The 18662-nt window shown below is 39.6% G+C and overlaps 1 protein-coding gene and 1 pseudogene across 1 annotated transcript in view; one reads left to right on the top strand and one right to left on the bottom strand.

The window, feature by feature from the left end:
- The window catches only part of LOC104655201 (transcriptional protein SWT1), a 52652-nt gene that overhangs the window by 31282 nt on the left and 2708 nt on the right, over positions 1-18662 (bottom strand). The window contains exons 2-4 of the mRNA XM_030934962.1: positions 17743-17835; positions 5860-5940; positions 4110-4168 (exon numbers count right to left, since the gene is read on the bottom strand). Coding sequence (XP_030790822.1) covers positions 4110-4168; positions 5860-5940; positions 17743-17826 — 224 coding nt within the window. The 5' untranslated portion in view covers positions 17827-17835. The remainder of the gene's footprint in view (positions 1-4109; positions 4169-5859; positions 5941-17742; positions 17836-18662) is intronic.
- On the top strand, positions 650-1028 carry LOC104655200 (annotated as a pseudogene).

Genomic DNA, 18662 nt, shown 5'->3' with positions numbered 1-18662 from the left:
TATACATATAATATGGTCTCAACACCTTAAACAAGCGTAGTAAAAACACCAGAGAGAAAGGTGCTAAAATGTTAGAAACAGCAATAGCTAGAGGTGATAATTATGTTTTCCTGCTTAATAAAAGTAGATATTACTTTGTAGTCAGAAAAAAAGGGGAAAAATATCAAACACAATCTATTAATTTATATCAGTAAATCTGTGCCTTTTCAGTGCCATCACTCTGGCAGGCACCCCAGAGGCAGTAGAGGACACAGCAGATAGAGTCTTTACCCTCAATTAGGTTACAGCCCAGTAAGAGTGATACACTTAACAAGTGACTTCTCAAATAATTAATTATGTAAGAGCAAACCATAAACAGGGTTTTTATAAGAGTTTCACCTGAGTTTCCATCATATATGCACGCATGAATGTAAGTATGTCTTTGCTTGTTTGACAGAGTCTCAATCTATCACCCAGGCTGAAGTTCAGTGGTGGCATGCGACTGGGGTCCCAGTTACTTGGGAGGCTGAGGTGGGAGGATCACTTAAGCCCAGGAGTTGGAGGCTGCAGTGAGCCGAGATTGTGCCACTGCACTCCAGCCTAGGCAACAGAGTGAGACCCTGTCTCAAAAAAAAAAAAAAAAAATGCCCTCTCTGCCTTCACTGCCACCATGGCACCCATGAAAAACCTTGTGGTAAAGGGGCGCCAAAAAAAAAAGAAGCAGGTTCCAAAGTTCCCTCTTGATTGCATCCACCCCATGGAAGATGGAATCATGGATGCTGCCAATTTTGAGCAGTTTTTGCAAGAGAGGATCAAAGTGAACAGAAAAGTTAGGAATGTCGGTGGAGGGGCTGTGATCAAAAGGAGCAAGGGCAAGATCACCATGACTTCCGAGATGCCTCTTCCTAAAAGGTATTTGAAATAAGAAATATTTGAAGAAGAACAATCTACGTGATTAGATGTGCGTAACTGCTAACAGCAAAAAGGGTTATGAATTACGTTACTTCCAAATTAACCAGGACGAACAAGAGGAGGAAGATGAGGATTAAAATTCATTTACGTGGAATATTTTATATGAGTTCTTGAATAAAACTTGGGAACCAAAATGGTGGTTCATCCTTGTATCTCTGCAGTATGGATTGAACAAAAAATTAGAAATCACAGTCAAAGGGCTTCATTTGGGCTGCCACACACTCATTTGTAACTAGATTTTTTTGTTTGTTTGAAAATTTCAATTCTCATGGTAATACCAGAATAGAAGGAGATGGTGACTTCAAGGGAACTGACAACCACTGGGCAGGTAGATAAGGGTGTGGAGACGTAGGCTGCAGGTAGTCACTGTTTTATTTTAAAAAGTGTGACTGTCAATTGTCTCTGGTGCTTTTCTCAAAAAAAATGATTCAGGAATACAAGTGGGCTTCTCTCATTACTTAAAAGAAAACAGGTGACATCTGTCTAAGATTCCCTGTGGAAAATGACGGTGTCAATAAAATGCAGGTTTCTGGGCCCTTCATCTTATTTTCATTTTTTTATTACAAATTTGTCTTGATGTACACAATTATGTATACTAATCCTTTTCTTCCTAAAGAAAGAAACTGTGCTCCTTCAGCACTGCTGCATAGTCCATCACCCACCATAAAAGGTTTGGAGAGAGACTGAAAAGTCCCAGGTTCTAAATTAAGTAAATATGTACAAGAATGAATTTACACATAATCTGTTTCTACAAGTCTTTGCAACCAACTGTCACTTTGGTTTCCAGCAGAGGGAGCCAGAGGAATAGAGCTTCCAGATGTGGCCTCCTGTGTGGGGCCCAGAGTTAGGGGCCCTTCAGGCCGAGAGCTCTGGAGGCTCTCCTGAATGGGGTGGCATGAAGAAGTGACTGGGAAACCTCCCATCCCAAGGAGACAGGAGGTGCCCAGGAAACAGTTGCTTCATGCTACTTAGGCCATGACTAGATTTAATGTCAGAAATCATTGTACAAATAGTGGTGTGCCTCAGTGCATGCAGAGGCTAGAGAACCACCAGAGGGAGCTACCAAAGTTAGGAAGACAGAATTGTTGCAGTGAGTGACTTTGAAAGAGACCCTGATGGCTTGTGGTGCCCTTCAGAAATCTGAACGATAACGCAGAAGTGTCTGCTCTGTTTTAGAATTTACGGTGTATAAAATTCATGTTTTTAAAAGAGCTTGCCTACAGTTAGTTTCCACACCTGAAATTGTTGTGCTCTGAGAGTTGCATAGCTGAAAATTCAATGTTCAAATTCTACCTTGGCTCCAATTTAACATTTGGTGCTTTGTGGATTGAGTTGAACATGCTGAGGCTTTACAATTTCACTTGTGGTAACAGCTCTAGCATTTTCTCTTTCTGTGCAAATTTCTTTGAAGCATAATTGCTTGCATATTTCTTCTCTGCCTTCAGAGAAGGCAATTTCTTTTAAACTTCACTGAGGCATCAATAGCTCTTTGGCAATGTTCCCCACCAAGATCATTAACTATAAGTTTGTGCCTTGAGTTTACAAATTTTACTTGTGTGTTGCACTGACGCTCCCATGTAGTAATTTTTAGTTTAGTTGTAAAAAAAAAATTAATCCTGGGCTGAAAAATAAAAAAAGGAAAAAACAATGTGTGTGTGTAGAGATGGGGTCTCACTACATCGCCCAGGCTGGTCTCAAACTCCTGGCCTCAAGTCTTCCTCCCACCTCGGCCTCCCAAAGAGCTGGGAATACAAGTATGACCCACTGTGCCCAGCTTCTTGCACATATATATATATATATATATATATATATATATATATATATATATTTTTTTTTTTTTTTTTTTTTTTTTTTTTTTTTTGAGACGGAGTCTCGCTGTGTCCCCCAGGCTGGAACGCAGTGGCGCAATCTCCGCTCACTGCAAGCACCGCCTTCTTGCTTTTATTTTTATTGCTAATACATTTCTATGTATTCAAACCACGGAACAGGAATTACAGTAATGGTGTGCTGTAACTGCCTTTCTCAATGATAAAATTATCTCTAATTTTTCATCTGTATTATGGCTTTCACTATTTGCACACCAATTTCAGAAACTTCTCTAGAGTTGAATTAACAGGGAGATTTCTACAAAACATTTTATATTTTACCCTCTTACATATCAATATAATATCAAGGGCCAAAAAATGTGCCCTTAAACAAAAGGTAACTAGTTTGAAGTCAAATAGTGTTTTAGAAATTAAAATTTTTAAAAAAGAAGGATATCAGTGTAAAAGGCCTTAAAATAGTTCAAAAAATGTAGCAGGGGATAGTCAACATAATATGAAATTAGTGCAAGAATATACTTCAACAGAGAATAACACAGAAGCAAAGTATCACCAAAAAACAGGAGATGAGTCAGAAGAAAAACTGAAGAAAATAGAGAGGCGAGTTGAATTTTTTTTGTTTTTGTTTTTTGTTTTTAGCAAACACTAACTGAGACTGTTGGGAGGCAGAACTTTTATTTATAATATTTAATGCTATCTTGTTTTCCCTTAACTTCTTATTTTTGGAGAAACCTTGATCTTACCAAGTTTTATCGCACGTTTATAACTTTGTATACTTATTTACCCCTATTAGCAGCAAGTACTTTCTGCACCAAAATTTCACTGAAATTTTTATCCAAAAAGTGCAGAAATTAAAGAATAATAATTTCCATTATTCTGACCATCATTCCCCAACTTCTCTAGCTATAACCACATACTGGTTAATAAACATGGTTTTAAAGCCATATCAATTCTGTAAGATACATACTCTCTTCATGGGTAATATGTGAAAATAATTTATCCAAAATCTCTAAATTAGCCTCATAACTTACTTCACTATCGTATGCAATGAAGTTATGCATCTTATAATCATGTGCCAAAATCAAATCACTTGAGATAAAAAATGTACATTTGAATGTCATTTACACAATAGTTTTCATAGACTTTTATTTCACCCAACTCTTTCTTAAATTTATAGTAATATTAAGAGAATTCTATAATCATAATCAGTGATATAGCTAGAGATATTTGCATGCAAAACAGTCCTCTTCAAAGTAAATTTAAAAATTTTTTAATCTGAATATTTAGTCTCATAATTCTAAACCAAAAGAGTAAAATTAAAAAGAAGAAATTTACCTTTTCTGTTCTTGTCTTCTTTTTGTATTACAGTACAGAACATCTATATGATCTGATTTCTGAAATTTAAAAAAAAGGTCTATCACTTAGGAAACATAAAATGTGTACTGGTACATATTTTTTCCCCACAGTTTATAATAGTGAATAGGCTGACACAATACTTTTAATTAATCCTTCCAATATTTTGTTGAGACAGATATTATCATCATCCTCGTTTCACAAAACTCAAACAGAGGTAGGTATCTTCCTTAAAGTCACAGAGCAAGTCCACAGCAGAGCAGTTATCTGAAACTAGATCTGTCTGACTCTCTCTGCGCTACCATCCTGTCTCTCTACGTACTCTGAGGAAACAGGGCCAAGCACAAGAAAGATAAGAGAGACACAAAATATAATCCATGTCCTAAAGAGCTTAGAGCTTATGGTTTTACATAAAACAATAAAGACAAGAGAAGTCGAACATGTACAAATAACCTACTACAATGATGTAACTAAGTGTCGAAGCAGAAGAGTCAAAAAGAGCTAAAACAGTTCAAAATATCAACCACCTAAAGAGGAAAGGTACCTAGGAAAACAGGTGGACAAAATAACCATAAATAATAAAGCTTGAGAGATGGGTAAAAGAAGAAGGCATTCTACGACACTGAGGATAACTGGTATAAATTCAGCAGAAAGAAAAAAACAGCCTAGAAAAGAGGGGCTCTTTCAAGGAAGAAGGGAAAACAACGACAAAAAAAACTGGATAGTTAAGGTACGAACAAATTTGAGAGAGCAGATTCGAATAGCAAACAGTGAGTAAAGATTTTCAGCAGAGGAGAAATGGGATGAAATCGGTGTTTTAAGAAGGTTAATGCTGCAAAAATAAATAGAAACCCAGCTTAATTATATGAAAACACGTAAACTCTTAAAACACAACTCTGCATCCCTGGAACTTCCACTACCTTATCTTATACCCACCACAACTACGTAGCTAAGCTGGATACGTACGTAACTTCAACTTGAATGTGGTAAGTACATTACCACTAACCTATGAATTAGTTTATTGTGTTTAACCTGCGTCACTGTTTCTAATTATTTGTATGACAGTGGAAAGAACTCTGGACTTGGTTCTGTTGCTGTACACAATTATGTGGCCTTGAAAAAGTCACTTAACCTTCTAGATTTCAGTTTCTGAATCTGAAAATGCAAACAATGTATCAGCCTCGGCTACCTCAAAAGGAGACAAATATAACCTTTTGGAGGCTGAGGCAGGCGGATCACTCAAGGTCAGGAGTTTGAGACCATCCTGGCCAACAAGGTAAAACCCTGTCTCTACTAAAAATACAAAAATTAGATAGGCGTGGCAGTGCACGCCTATAATCCCAGCTATTAAGGAGCCTGAGGCAGGAGAATCGCTTGAACACGGGTGGTAGAGGTTGCAGTGAGCTGAGGTGGCACCACTGCACTCCAGTCCAGGGCAACACAGCAAGACTCTGTCTCAAAAAAAAAAAAAAAAGACAAATATAACCATATATGTGAGAGGACTTAAAAACTGTCTAAATTGATAGCCATGTTGTCTTATCCCACATGGTAGGGCCTAACAGCACAAGAAATAAAAAACTTGACAAATGGTTTGGTGAGAAGAAAGAAAACAACACTGACTTTCTATTGGCTATGAAAAAGTATAGGAGGAATTTATACCACAAATCCCCAACTGTCAATTAAAACTTCACTATAAATAACTTTTACTTAGTTATGGTATCTAAAAACTCACCCGTTTTCTCTTTTCTGATGAAACTGATCTTATAGAAGATGAACTAGTAGAACTTGCTGAGGTTTTTCTCTCTTTCTTGTCCTAAGAATGCCGTAAAGAAAACAAATTTTAAAAAGCACAAAATAAAGCACAGTATACACAGAACTATTTCATCACTAGTATTACGAATCAACATTGACATTCAATAATGAACTTTGGTGGGGAACAATGTTTACAGATACACAAACTTTGGTAAAAGGAAGGGGGATTCAACTAGAAGTCAGAACCCCTAAATGCTCACAAAATAGAGATGAGATAGGATACAGGTGTCAGAGCAGGAAGCCCGTTGACAGCTCAGATAAGGTTGTTGTGAGGTGGCACTGCTATGGTGAGAGTCAGTCTTCCACAACGCAAAACCACACATCCACTTATTTTTCACTGGATTCTGAATTCAACAGACCTAGGACAAACTTGTTTGAAGTACCTACCACATACCAAAGACATTCTAGACAGTGGAGAGAGATGAATGAAAAAATAGTAACAGTTCTTCATGAAGGTCAAAATCTAGTACAGGAATTTACAAATAAACAAGTAATATATTTAGTGTGTCAGGTGATGCTATGGAAAAAAATAAAGCAGAGAAAGGAAACAGAAAGGGCTGGGAGTCAGTAAAGCAGAGAAAGGAAACAGGCAAGGCTGGGAGTCAGGAGTGGGGAAGATACGCCATTTTAAACAGAGTAGTCAAACCCCACTTACGAGTTGACATATGAATGGAGACCTAAATGAAGTGAAGAAACAAACCATTAGAATATTGAGGGAGATCAAGAATCAAGATGGCCGAATAGGAACAACTCCAGTCTCTAACTCCCAGTGCGAGCGACACAGAAGACTGGTGATTTCTGCATTTTCAACTGAGGTACTGGGGTCATCTCACTAGGGAGTGCCGGACAATCGGTGCTGGTCAGCTGCTGCAGCCCGACCAGCGAGAGCTGAAGAAGGGCGAGGCATTGCCTCACCTGGGAAGCGCAAGGGGGAAGGGGAACCCTTTTCCTAGCCAGGGGAACTGAGACACACAACACCTGGAAAATCAGGTAATTCCCACCCCAATACTGCACTTTAAGCAAACGGGCACACCAGGAGATTATACCCACACCTGGCCGGGAGGGTCCCACGGCCACCGAGCCTCCCTCATTGCTAGCACAGCAGTCTGCGATCTAACCGAAAAGGCAGCAGCGAGGCTGGGGGAGGGGTGCCCGCCATTGCTGAGGCTTAAGTAGGTAAACAAAGCCGCTGGGAAGCTCGAACTGGGTGGAGCTCACAGCAGCTCAAGGAAACCTGCCTGTCTCTGTAGATTCCACCTCTGGGGACAGGGCACAGCTAAACAACAATAGGGGAAGCAGAAGAGGCCTGTGCAGACGCGAATGACTCTGTCTGACAGCTTTGAAGAGAGCAGTGGATCTCCCAACATGGAGGTTGAGATCTGAGAATGGACAGACTGCCTGCTCAAGTGGGTCCCTGACCCCTGAGTAGCCTAACTGGGAGACATCCCCCACTAGGGGCAGTCTGACACCCCACACCTCACAGGGTGGAGTACACCCCTGAGAGGAAGCTCCCAAAGTAAGAATCAGACAGGTACACTCGCTGTTCAGCAATATTCTATCTTCTGCAACCTCTGCTGCTGATACCCAGGCAAACAGGGTCTGGAGTGGACCTCAAGCAATCTCCAACACACCTACAGCTGAGGGTCCTGACTATTACAAGGAAAACTATCAAACAGGAAGAACACCTATACCAAAACCCCATCAGTACGTCACCATCATCAAAGACCAGAGGCAGATAAAACCACAAAGATGGGGAAGAAGCAGGGCAGAAAAGCTGGAAATGCAAAAAATAAGAGTGCATCTCTCCCTGCAAAGGAGCACAGCTCATCGCCAGCAACGGATCAAAGCTGGTCAGAGAATGACTTTGACGAGATGAGAGAAGAAGGCTTCAGTCCATCAAACTTCTCAGAGCTAAAGGAGGAATTACGTACCCAGCGCAAAGAAACTAAAAATCTTGAAAAAAGAGTGGAAGAATTGATAGCTAGAAAAATTAATGCAGAGAAGGTCATAAACGAAATGACAGAGATGAAAACCATGACACGAGAAATACGGGACAAATCCACAAGCTTCACTAATTGACTCTATCAACTGGAAGAAAGACTATCAGTGATTGAGGATCAAATGAATGAAATGAAGCGAGAAGAGAAACCAAAAGAAAAAAGAAGAAAAAGAAATGAACAAAGCCTGCAAGAAGTATGGGATTATGTAAAAAGACCAAATCTACGTCTGATTGGGGTGCCTGAAAGTGAGGGGGAAAATGGAACCAAGTTGGAAAACACTCTTCAGGATATCATCCAGGAGAACTTCCCCAACCTTGTAGGGCAGGCCAACATTCAAATTCAGGAAATACAGAGAACACCACAAAGATACTCCTCGAGAAGAGCAACTCCAAGACACATAATTGCCAGATTCACCAAAGTTGAAATGAAGGAAAAAATCTTAAGGGCAGCCAGAGAGAAAGGTCGGGTTACCCACAAAGGGAAGCCCATCAGACTAACAGCAGATCTCTCGGCAGAAACTCTACAAGCCAGAAGAGAGTGGGGGCCAATACTCAACATTCTTAAAGAAAAGAATTTTAAACCCAGAATTTCATATCCAGCCAAACTAAGTTTCATAAGTGAAGGAGAAATAAAATCCTTTACAGATAAGCAAATGCTTAGAGATTTTGTCACCACCAGGCCTGCCTTACAAGAGACCCTGAAGGAAGCCCTAAACATGGAAAGGAACAACAGCTACCAGCCATTGCAAAAACATGCCAAAATGTAAAGACCATCGAGGCTAGGAAGAAACTGCATCGACTAACGAGCAAAATAACCAGTTAATATCATAATGGCAGGATCAAGTTCACACATAACAATATTAACTTTAAACGTTAATGGACTAAATGCTCCAATTAAAAGACACAGACTGGCAAACTGGATAAAGAGTCAAGACCCATCAGTCTGCTGTATTCAGGAGACCCATCTCACACGCAGAGACATACATAGGCTCAAAATAAAGGGATGGAGGAAGATCTACCAAGCAAATGGAGAACAAAAAAAAGCAGGGGTTGCAATCCTAGTCTCTGATAAAATAGACTTTAAACCATCAAAGATCAAAAGAGACAAAGAAGGCCATTACATAATGGTAAAGGGATCAATTCAACAGGAAGAGCTAACTATCCTAAATATATATGCACCCAATACAGGAGCACCCAGATTCATAAAGCAAGTCCTTAGAGACTTACAAAGAGACTTAGACTCCCATACAATAATAATGGGAGACTTCAACACTCCACTGTCAACATCAGACAGATTGACGAGACAGAAAGTTAACAAGGATATCCAGGAATTGAACTCATCTCTGCACCAAGCGGACCTAACAGACATGTATAGAACTCTCCACCCCAAATCAACAGAATATACATTCTTCTCAGCACCACATCGCACTTATTCCAAAATCAACCACATAATTGGAAGTAAAGCACTCCTTAGCAAATGTGCAAGAACAGAAATTATAACAAACTGTCTCTCAGACCACAGTGCAATCAAACTAGAACTCAGGACTAAGAAACTCAATCAAAACCGCTCAACTACATGGAAACTGAACAACCTGCTCCTGAATGACTACTGGGTACATAGCGAAATGAAGGCAGAAATAAAGATGTTCTTTGAAACCATTGAGAACAAAGATACAACATATCAGAATCTCTGGGACACATTTAAAGCAGTGTGTAGAGGGAAATGTATAGGACTAAATGCCCACAAGAGAAAGCAGGAAAGATCTAAAATTGACACTCTAACATCACAATTATAAAAGAACTGGAGAAGCAGGAGCAAACACATTCAAAAGCTAGCAGAAGGCAAGAAATAACTAAGATCAGAGCAGAACTGAAGGAGATAGAGACACAAAAAACCCTCCAAAAAAATCAATGAATCCAGGAGTTGGTTTCTTGAAAAAATCAACAAAATTGACAGACCGCTAGCAAGACTAATAAAGAAGAAAAGAGAGAAGAATCAAATAGACGCAATAAAAAATGATAAAGGGGATATCACCACCGACCCCACAGAAATACAAACTACCATCAGAGAATACTATAAACACCTCTACGCAAATAAACTAGAAAATCCAGAAGAAATGGATAATTCCCTGGACACTTACACTCTTCCAAGACTAAACCAGGAAGAAGTTGAATCCCTGAATAGACCAATAGCAGGCTCTGAAATTCAGGCAATAATTAATGGCCTACCAACCAAAAAAAGTCCAGGACCAGATGGATTCACAGCTGAATTCTACCAGAGGTACAAGGAGGAGCTGGTACCATTCCTTCTGAACCTATTCCAATCAATTGAAAAAGAGGGAATCCTCCCTAACTCATTTTATGAGGCCAACATCATCCTGATACCAAAGACTGGCAGAGACACAACAAAAAAAAGAGAATTTTAGACCAATATCCCTGATGAACATCGATGCAAAAATCCTCAATAAAGTACGGGCAAACCGGATTCAGCAGCACATCAAAAAGCTTATCCACCATGATCAAGTGGGCTTCATCCCTGGGATGCAAGGCTGGTTCAACATTCGCAAATCAATAAACGTAATCCAGCATATAAACAGAACCAAAAACAAGAACCACATGATTATCTCAATAGATGCAGAAAAGGCCTTTGACAAAATTCAGCAGCCCTTCATGCTAAAAACGCTCAATAAATTCAGTATTGATGGAACGTACCTCAAAATAATAAGAGCTATTTATGACAAACCCACAGCCAATATCATACTGAATGGGCAAAAACTGGAAAAATTCCCTTTGAAAAGTGGCACAAGACATGGATGCCCTCTCTCACCACTCCTATTCAACATAGTGTTGGAAGTTCTGGCTAGGGCAATCAGGCAAGAGAAAGAAATCAAGGGTATCCAGTTAGGAAAAGAAGAAGTCAAATTGTCCCTGTTTGCAGATAACATGATTGTATATTTAGAAAACCCCATTGTCTCAGCCCAAAATCTCCTTAAGCTGATAAGCAACTTCAGCAAAGTCTCAGGATACAAAATTAATGTGCAAAAATCACAAGCATTCTTATACACCAGTAACAGATAAACAGAGAGCCAAATCATGAATGAACTTCCATTCACAATTGCTTCAAAGAGAAGAAAATACCTAGGAATCCAACTTACAAGGGATGTAAAGGACCTCTTCAAGGAGAACTACAAATCACTGCTCAGTGAAATCAAAGAGGACACAAACAAATGGAAGAACATACCATGCTCATGGATAGGAAGAATCAATATCGTGAAAATGGCCATACTGCCCAAGGTTATTTATAGATTCAATGCCATCCCCATCAAGCTACCAATGAGTTTCTTCACAGAATTGGAAAAAACTGCTTTAAAGTTCATATGGAACCAAAAAAGAGCCCGCATTGCCAAGACAATCCTAAGTCAAAAGAACAAAGCTGGAGGCATCATGCTACCTGACTTCAAACTATACTACAAGGCTACAGTAACCAAAACAGCATGGTACTGATACCAAAACAGAGATATAGACCAATGGAACAGAACAGAGTCCTCAGAAATAATACCACACATCTACAGCCATCTGATCTTTGACAAACCTGAGAGAAACAAGAAATGGGGAAAGGATTCCCTATTTAATAAATGGTGCTGGGAAAATTGGCTAGCCATAAGTAGAAAGCTGAAACTGGATCCTTTCCTTACTCCTTATAGGAAAATTAATTCAAGATGGATTAGAGACTTAAATGTTAGACCTAATACCATAAAAACCCTAGAAGAAAACCTAGGTAGTACCATTGAGGACATAGGCATGGGCAAGGACTTCATGTCTAAAACACCAAAAGCAATGGCAGCAAAAGCCAAAATTGAACATGGGATCTAATTAAACTAAAGAGCTTCTGCACAGCAAAAGAAACTACCATCAGAGTGAACAGGCAACCTACAGAATGGGAGAAAATTTTTGCAATCTACTCATCTGACAAAGGGCTAATATCCAGAACCTACAAAGAACTCAAACAAATTTACAAGAAGAAAAGAAACAACCCCATCAAAAAGTGGGCAAAGGATATGAACAGACATTTCTCAAAAGAAGACTTTCATACAGCCAACAGACACATGAAAAAATGCTCATCATCACTCGCCATCAGAGAAATGCAAATCAAAACCACAATGAGATACCATCTCACACCAGTTAGAATGGCAATCATTAAAAAGTCAGGAAACAACAGGTGCTGGAGAGGATGTGGAGAAATAGGAACACTTTTACACTGTTGGTGGGATTGTAAACTAGTTCAACCATTATGGAAAACAGTATGGCGATCCCTCAAGGATCTAGAACTAGATGTACCATATGACCCAGCCATCCCACTACTGGGTATATACCCAAAGGATTATAAATCATGCTGCTATAAAGACACATGCACACGTATGTTTATTGCGGCACTATTCACAATAGCAAAGACTTGGAATCAACCCAAATGTCCATCTGTGACAGACTGGATTAAGAAAATGTGGCACATATACACCATGGAATATTATGCAGCCATAAAAAACGATGAGTTTGCGTCCTTTGTAGGGATATGGTTGCAGCTGGAAACCATCATTCTCAGCAAACTATCACAAGAACAGAAAACCAAACACCGCATGTTCTCACTCATAGGTGGGAACTAAACAATGACATCACTTGGACTCGAGAAGGGGAACATCACACATCGGGGCCTATCATGGGGAGGGGGGAGGGGGGAGGGATTCCATTGGGAGTTATACCTGATATAAATGACGAATTGATGGGTGCTGACGAGTTGATGGGTGCAGCACGCCAACATGGCACAAGTATACATATGTAACAAACCTGCACGTTATGCACATGTACCCTAGAACTTAAAGTATAATAATTAAAAAAAAAAAAAGATTAAAAAAAAAAGAATATTGAGGGAAAGAATTTTGCAACTCAAAGGGAATGCCAGCAAGGGCAAAGTCCCAGAGGCAGAAACATGCCTGCCTTGTTGTAACAGCAGCAAGGAGGCCATGGAGCAGAAAAGCAAATTATGTCAGGAGAGTGTCAGGGGGATCGGATGGGGAGAGGAGGCAGCTTTGTCAACCCTGGTAAGGATTTTGGCTTTTATTCTGGATGAAGTGGAAAAACACTGGAAAGTATTTAGCAGAGGAATAACATGATTGGACTTATATTTTAATAGGACCACATCAGCTAGTGTGTCGAGAAGACTATAAAGAAGCAAATGCAGAAGCAGGGAGGTCATTTTGGAAACTATTATAATAATTTAGGAAAACAAGGTGCTTGGATCATAGACATAACAGTAAAGGAGGCAGTCAGACTCTGAACACCAGTATACTTCGTTTTATTGTGCCTTGCTTTATTGTACTTCATAGAAAATTGCATTATTTACAAATTGAAGGTTTGTGGCAAGTCCATTAGCACCATTTCTCCAACAGTATGTGCTCACTTCATGTCTCTGTGTCACACTTCGGTAATTCTCATAATATTTCAAATGTTTTCATTGTTGTTATATTGCTATGGGACCTGTGTTCAACGATCTTTAATGTTATTATAGTTGCTTTGGGGTGCCACAAACTGCCCATACGAGACGGCAAACTTCACTGATAAATGTTGCGTGTGTTCTGTTTCACCAATCACCCATTTGCCAGTCTCTCTCCCTCTCCTCAGGCCTCCTAGTCCCAGAGACACAAGAATATTGAAATTAAGCCTATTAACGACCCAACAATGACCTCTAAGTGTTCAAGTGAAAGGAAGAAGTATAAGTCTCTCACTTTAAATCAAAAGCTAGAACGGATTATGCTGACTGAGGAAGGTATGTCAAAAGCCAACGCAGGCTGAAGGCTAATCTTGTGCCAAACAATTAGACAAGTTATGAATGCAAAGGGAAAGTTATTGAAGGAAATTAAAAGCACTACTCCAGTGAACAAATAAACGATAAGAAAGCAAAACAGCCCTATTACTGATATTGGGCAAGTTTTGAGTGGTTTGGATAGAAAATCAAACCAGCCACAATGTTCCCTTTAACCAAAGCCTAATCCAGAGCTAGGCCCTAACTCTATTCAACACTATGAAGGCTGACAGATGTGAGGAAGCTTCGGAAGAAAAGTTGAAAGCTAGCAGAGGTTGGTTCCTGAGGTTTAAGGAATGAAGTAATCTCCGTAACATAAAAGTACAAGGTGAAACAGCAAGTGCTAATGTAGAAGCTACAGCAAGTTATCAAGAAAACCTAGTTGAGATCATTGATGAAGGTGGTTGCTACACTAAACAGATTTTCAACATAGACAAACAGTCTTATATTGAAAGATGATGCCATTTAGGACTTTCATAGCTAGAGAGATGTCAATGCCTGGCTTCAACGGACAGGCTGACTCTGGTTAGGGGCTAATGCAATTGGTGACTTTCAGTTGAAGCCAATACTCATCATTCAGAAAATCCTAGGTACCTTAAGAATGATGTTAAATCTGCTCTGCCTGTGTTCTAGAAATGAAACAACAAAGCCTGGATGACAGCACATGTATTTACAGCATGATTTACTGAATACCTTAAGCTCACTGTTGAAATCTACTGTTCAGGAAAAAAAAAAAAAAGATTCCTTTCAAAATATTACTGCTCACTGGTAATGCATCTGGTCACCCAAGAGCTCTGACGGAGATGTACAAAGAGATGAATGTTGTTTTCATGCCTGCTAATGCAACATCTATTCTGCAGTCCATATAGATCAAGGAGTAACTTCAACTTTCACATCTTATTATTTAAAAAATACATTTTGTAAGGCTATATAGCTGCCATAGACAGTGATTCCTCTGATGGATCCAGACAAAGTAAATTGAAAACCTTCCAGAAAGGATTCCCCATTCTAGATGTCATTTAGAACACTCAAGATTCATGGCAGTAGGTCAAAATAGCAACATTAACAGGAGTTTGGAAAAGTCGATTCCAAACCTCATGAATGACTTTGAGCAGATTAAGTCTTCAGCGGAGAAAATAACTGCAAGAGAACTAGAATTTGAAGGAGAGGTTGAAAATGTGCCTGAATTGCTACTATCTCATGATAAAACTTTAATGGGGGCCGGGTGAGGACGCTCACGCCTGTAATCTCAGCACTTTGGGAGGCCGAGTTGGGAGGATCACAAGGTCAGGAGTTCAAGACCAGCCTGGCCAAAACAGTGAAACCCCATCTCTACTAAAAATATAAAAAAGTTAGCCAGGCATGGTGGCGGGTGCCTGTAGTCCCATCTACTTGGGAGGCTGAGGCAGGAGAATCGCCTGAACCCAGGAGGCGGAGGTTGCAGTGGGCCAAGATCGCGACACAGTAAGACTCTGTTTGGAAAAAAAAAAAAAAAAAAGCTTTAATGGATTAGGAGTTGCTTCTTATAAATGAGCAATGAAACTGGTTTCTTGAGATTGATTTCTACTCCTGGTGAAGATGCTGTGCACACTGTTGAAATGAGAACAAATGATTAGAATAATATTACATAAACTTAATTGATAAAGCAGTGGTAGGGTTTGAGAGATTAACTCCAATTTTGAAAGTTCTGCTGTGAGTAAAATGTTGTCAAACCAAATTGCATGCTACAGAGAAATCTTTTATGAAAGGAGAGTCAATGTGGCAAACTTCATCCACAGCACCCCATCCTTCAGTAATCACCACTCTGATCAGTCAGCAGCCATCAACATCAAGGCAAGTCCCTCTAGCAGCAAAGATTATAACTCACTGAAGACTCAAATGATCGTTAGCATTTTTTTAGCAATGAAGTATTTTTTAAATTTATTATTACTACTTTTAGAGATGGGCTCTTGCTCTGTTGCTCAGGGTGATGTGCAGTCGCACGATTCTCAGGTAGGAGGATCCCTTGAGCTTCAAACTCTTGGGCTCAAGGGATCCTCCTGCTTGAGCCTATAGTATTTTTAAATTAACATATGCACTTTTTTTAGACATAATGCCATTGTACACTTAATAGACTACAGTACAGTATAAATGTAATTTTTATATGTACTGGGAAAACAAAAAATTCATGTGACTCACTTTACTGCAATATTTGCTTTACTGCACTGGTCTGGAACTGAACCCAAAATATCTCCAAGGTATGCCTATTATAAAAACAAAGCTCATAGAATTTGCTGATAGGTGCAGGTAGAGCACAATCACAAGGATTTCAGCCTAAGCAACTCAAAGAATGGAATCACAATTTAGTAAACTGGGAAAACAAAGCCTGGGTACCTGAAAGATTACAGTTTAATAAGATGAGGAGGAACTAGCAAAGGACACTGAGAAGCAGTCACCAATAAGGAGGAAAATCAGGAGAATATGGTACCTCTAAAGCCAGGTGAATTCCATAGCAGGCAGACTCAGAGAAAAACAAAAAGCTTCATGAAAGTGTTTCGAGGAGAAGGTGTAATCAGCTACATCAAACACTGCTGATATGCCAAGTCAGATGAGATCTTAGAAATGACCGATGGATTTAGCAATACAGAAACCACTGCTATAGGAGTGATAGAAAAAGTCTGACTAGAGTAGGTTTAAGAGGGAATGAGGGGTTAATTGCAAACAGCATGCCAGTTAATAACGGCAAATGGAGATGGGAAGTATATAAATTACACAGAGTACTGTATGGCCATGCTTCAGGGTTACCTTTCCAACTACTGCTATACCTACGAGACCAAATTAGTAATCAGAAAGTTAGTAAGTAAGCAAGGAACAAACACCAAAAAGTACACCATCTGGAACTTCATCCAGGTCATGAAAAAGTCATATGAACTAACCTGCTACCACAGAAATCACTTTTTTTGTGAATATTCACCTTTGCCAGATTAGTCTCTCATCTTGGATGTAACACAGCATCAACACTCTTTAATACTGATGATCAACTGTCCAGACCATTCAGAGAGTATATAATAAAACCGATTACATGGTTTTTTGTTTGTTTTGCACTTTTGCTTCCTGGAGACAATACCCAGCTCATTTAATGAGATATCCTAAATTTCATCTACCAAAACACTACTACTTTTTTTCTTTCTTGAGACAGGATCTCACTCTGTCAGCCAGACTGGAGTGCAGTGGTACGAACATAGCTCACTTCAGCCTTGGTCTCTGTGGCTCAAGCAATCCTCTTCCCACCTCAGCTTCCTGAGTAGCTGAGAACACAGGTGCACACCATCCCGTCTGATTTTTTTTTTTTTTTTTTTTTGAGAGACAGGGTCTCACCCCGTCGCCTAGGCTGGTCTTAAACTCCTGGGCTCAAGTGGTCCTCCTGCCTCCGCCTCCCAAAATCATACAGGTATGATTCACCACACTCAGCCCCAAAACACTTCTTAAGGTAGTTTCTGAGAGACTAAAGACATGGTAAGTATGTCTTCCCCACTATTAGCCTCAGCCACATAGCGCTGACCGTTCTGACTGATGAGAATGCAATCCTAGCCAACGGTGAGGAAACTGAAAAAGGAGAAAACATGGAAAATGGTTCAATGTTGAGTTATTGCTAAGAATGAGGGGGCTTAGAATTGAAGTCAGGAATACCTAAGCAAATTACTTATCTCTATATAACTACTCTCTAAGCCTCAGTTTCTTCATCTGTGTAATTGGAAATAATAGTACCCACCTCATACAGTTGTGAGGAATAAATAAAACAATGCAAGTAAAAAACAGGAAAAGCAAATGACTTTTCCTGGATCAGCCGGGCAGAACAAAATATTTACATAAATCATTATAGTAGTAAGGCGTATTTTTCTTCATTAAACAAAAATAAATTGTTAAAAAAGAAATGTATCTCTAGGTCAGTAAATCAAAATTCTTACTTTTTCACCAAAATTGGGTGATGAAGTGGTGGTATCCTTCCTCTGAGACGTCTCTTTTTTCCCACAGGATTCTTTGCTGGACATCCTGAAAAGCTAACATAAACATTAAAAATACAGTATTTTTTTTGCAATAAAAAAGAAAATAGAAATTTGTCTTCTTTCCGTTACATAAAGATTGGAGTTTTACAAAATGATCACTTTTTTTTTTTTTGAGATGCAGTCTCGCTCTGTCGCCCAGGCTGAAGTGCAGTGGCATGATCTCGGCTCACTGCAACCTCTGCCTACCGGGTTCAAGCAATTCTCCTGCCTCAGTCTCCTGAGTAGCTGAGATTACAGGCATGTGCCCCATGCCCTGCTAATTTTTGTATTTTTAGTAGAGACGAGGTTTCACCATGTTGGTCAGGCTGGTCTCAACCTCCTGACCTTGTGATCCGCCCACCTCCCAAAGTGCTGGGATTACCGGTGTGAGCCACCACTTCCAGCACTATGATTACTATTTTTTAACCATTCCTAAAATGACAAGATTCTCTCACTGTTCCACTTTTCTTCACTTACATTCTCCTTCAAAATTACCCATTCCTCTCCTTCAGCTTCATCTATCACCTTTCCAGGAAGGAGTCTCAAACCATGCCTTGATCCCTGACTTCTCACATAAGCATCAGATCACCATTTTCAACTGACTCCAGGACCGCTGTATTCTGCACCACCTACATTTCAAAGCCAATTAGTCATACGTTTCATTTTCCTGAAACACCTTCAGTCATTCATTGCACAAGACTTTGGCAAATCACACACTTTTTTGAGCCTTGGTGTCATTACTCATAAAATAGATAACCCATTCTACGGGATTTTTGAGGCACTCAAACAATGGATGTAAAATATATCTTGTGGCCGGGCACCTTGGCTCACTGTAATCCCAA

The sequence above is a fragment of the Rhinopithecus roxellana genome, chromosome 8 (assembly GCF_007565055.1).
Source record: "Rhinopithecus roxellana isolate Shanxi Qingling chromosome 8, ASM756505v1, whole genome shotgun sequence".
In the NCBI taxonomy this organism is placed as follows: domain Eukaryota; kingdom Metazoa; phylum Chordata; class Mammalia; order Primates; family Cercopithecidae; genus Rhinopithecus; species Rhinopithecus roxellana.
The sequence above is the reverse complement of the archived record's forward strand: the minus strand, read 5'-3'. Positions and strand labels throughout refer to the sequence as shown.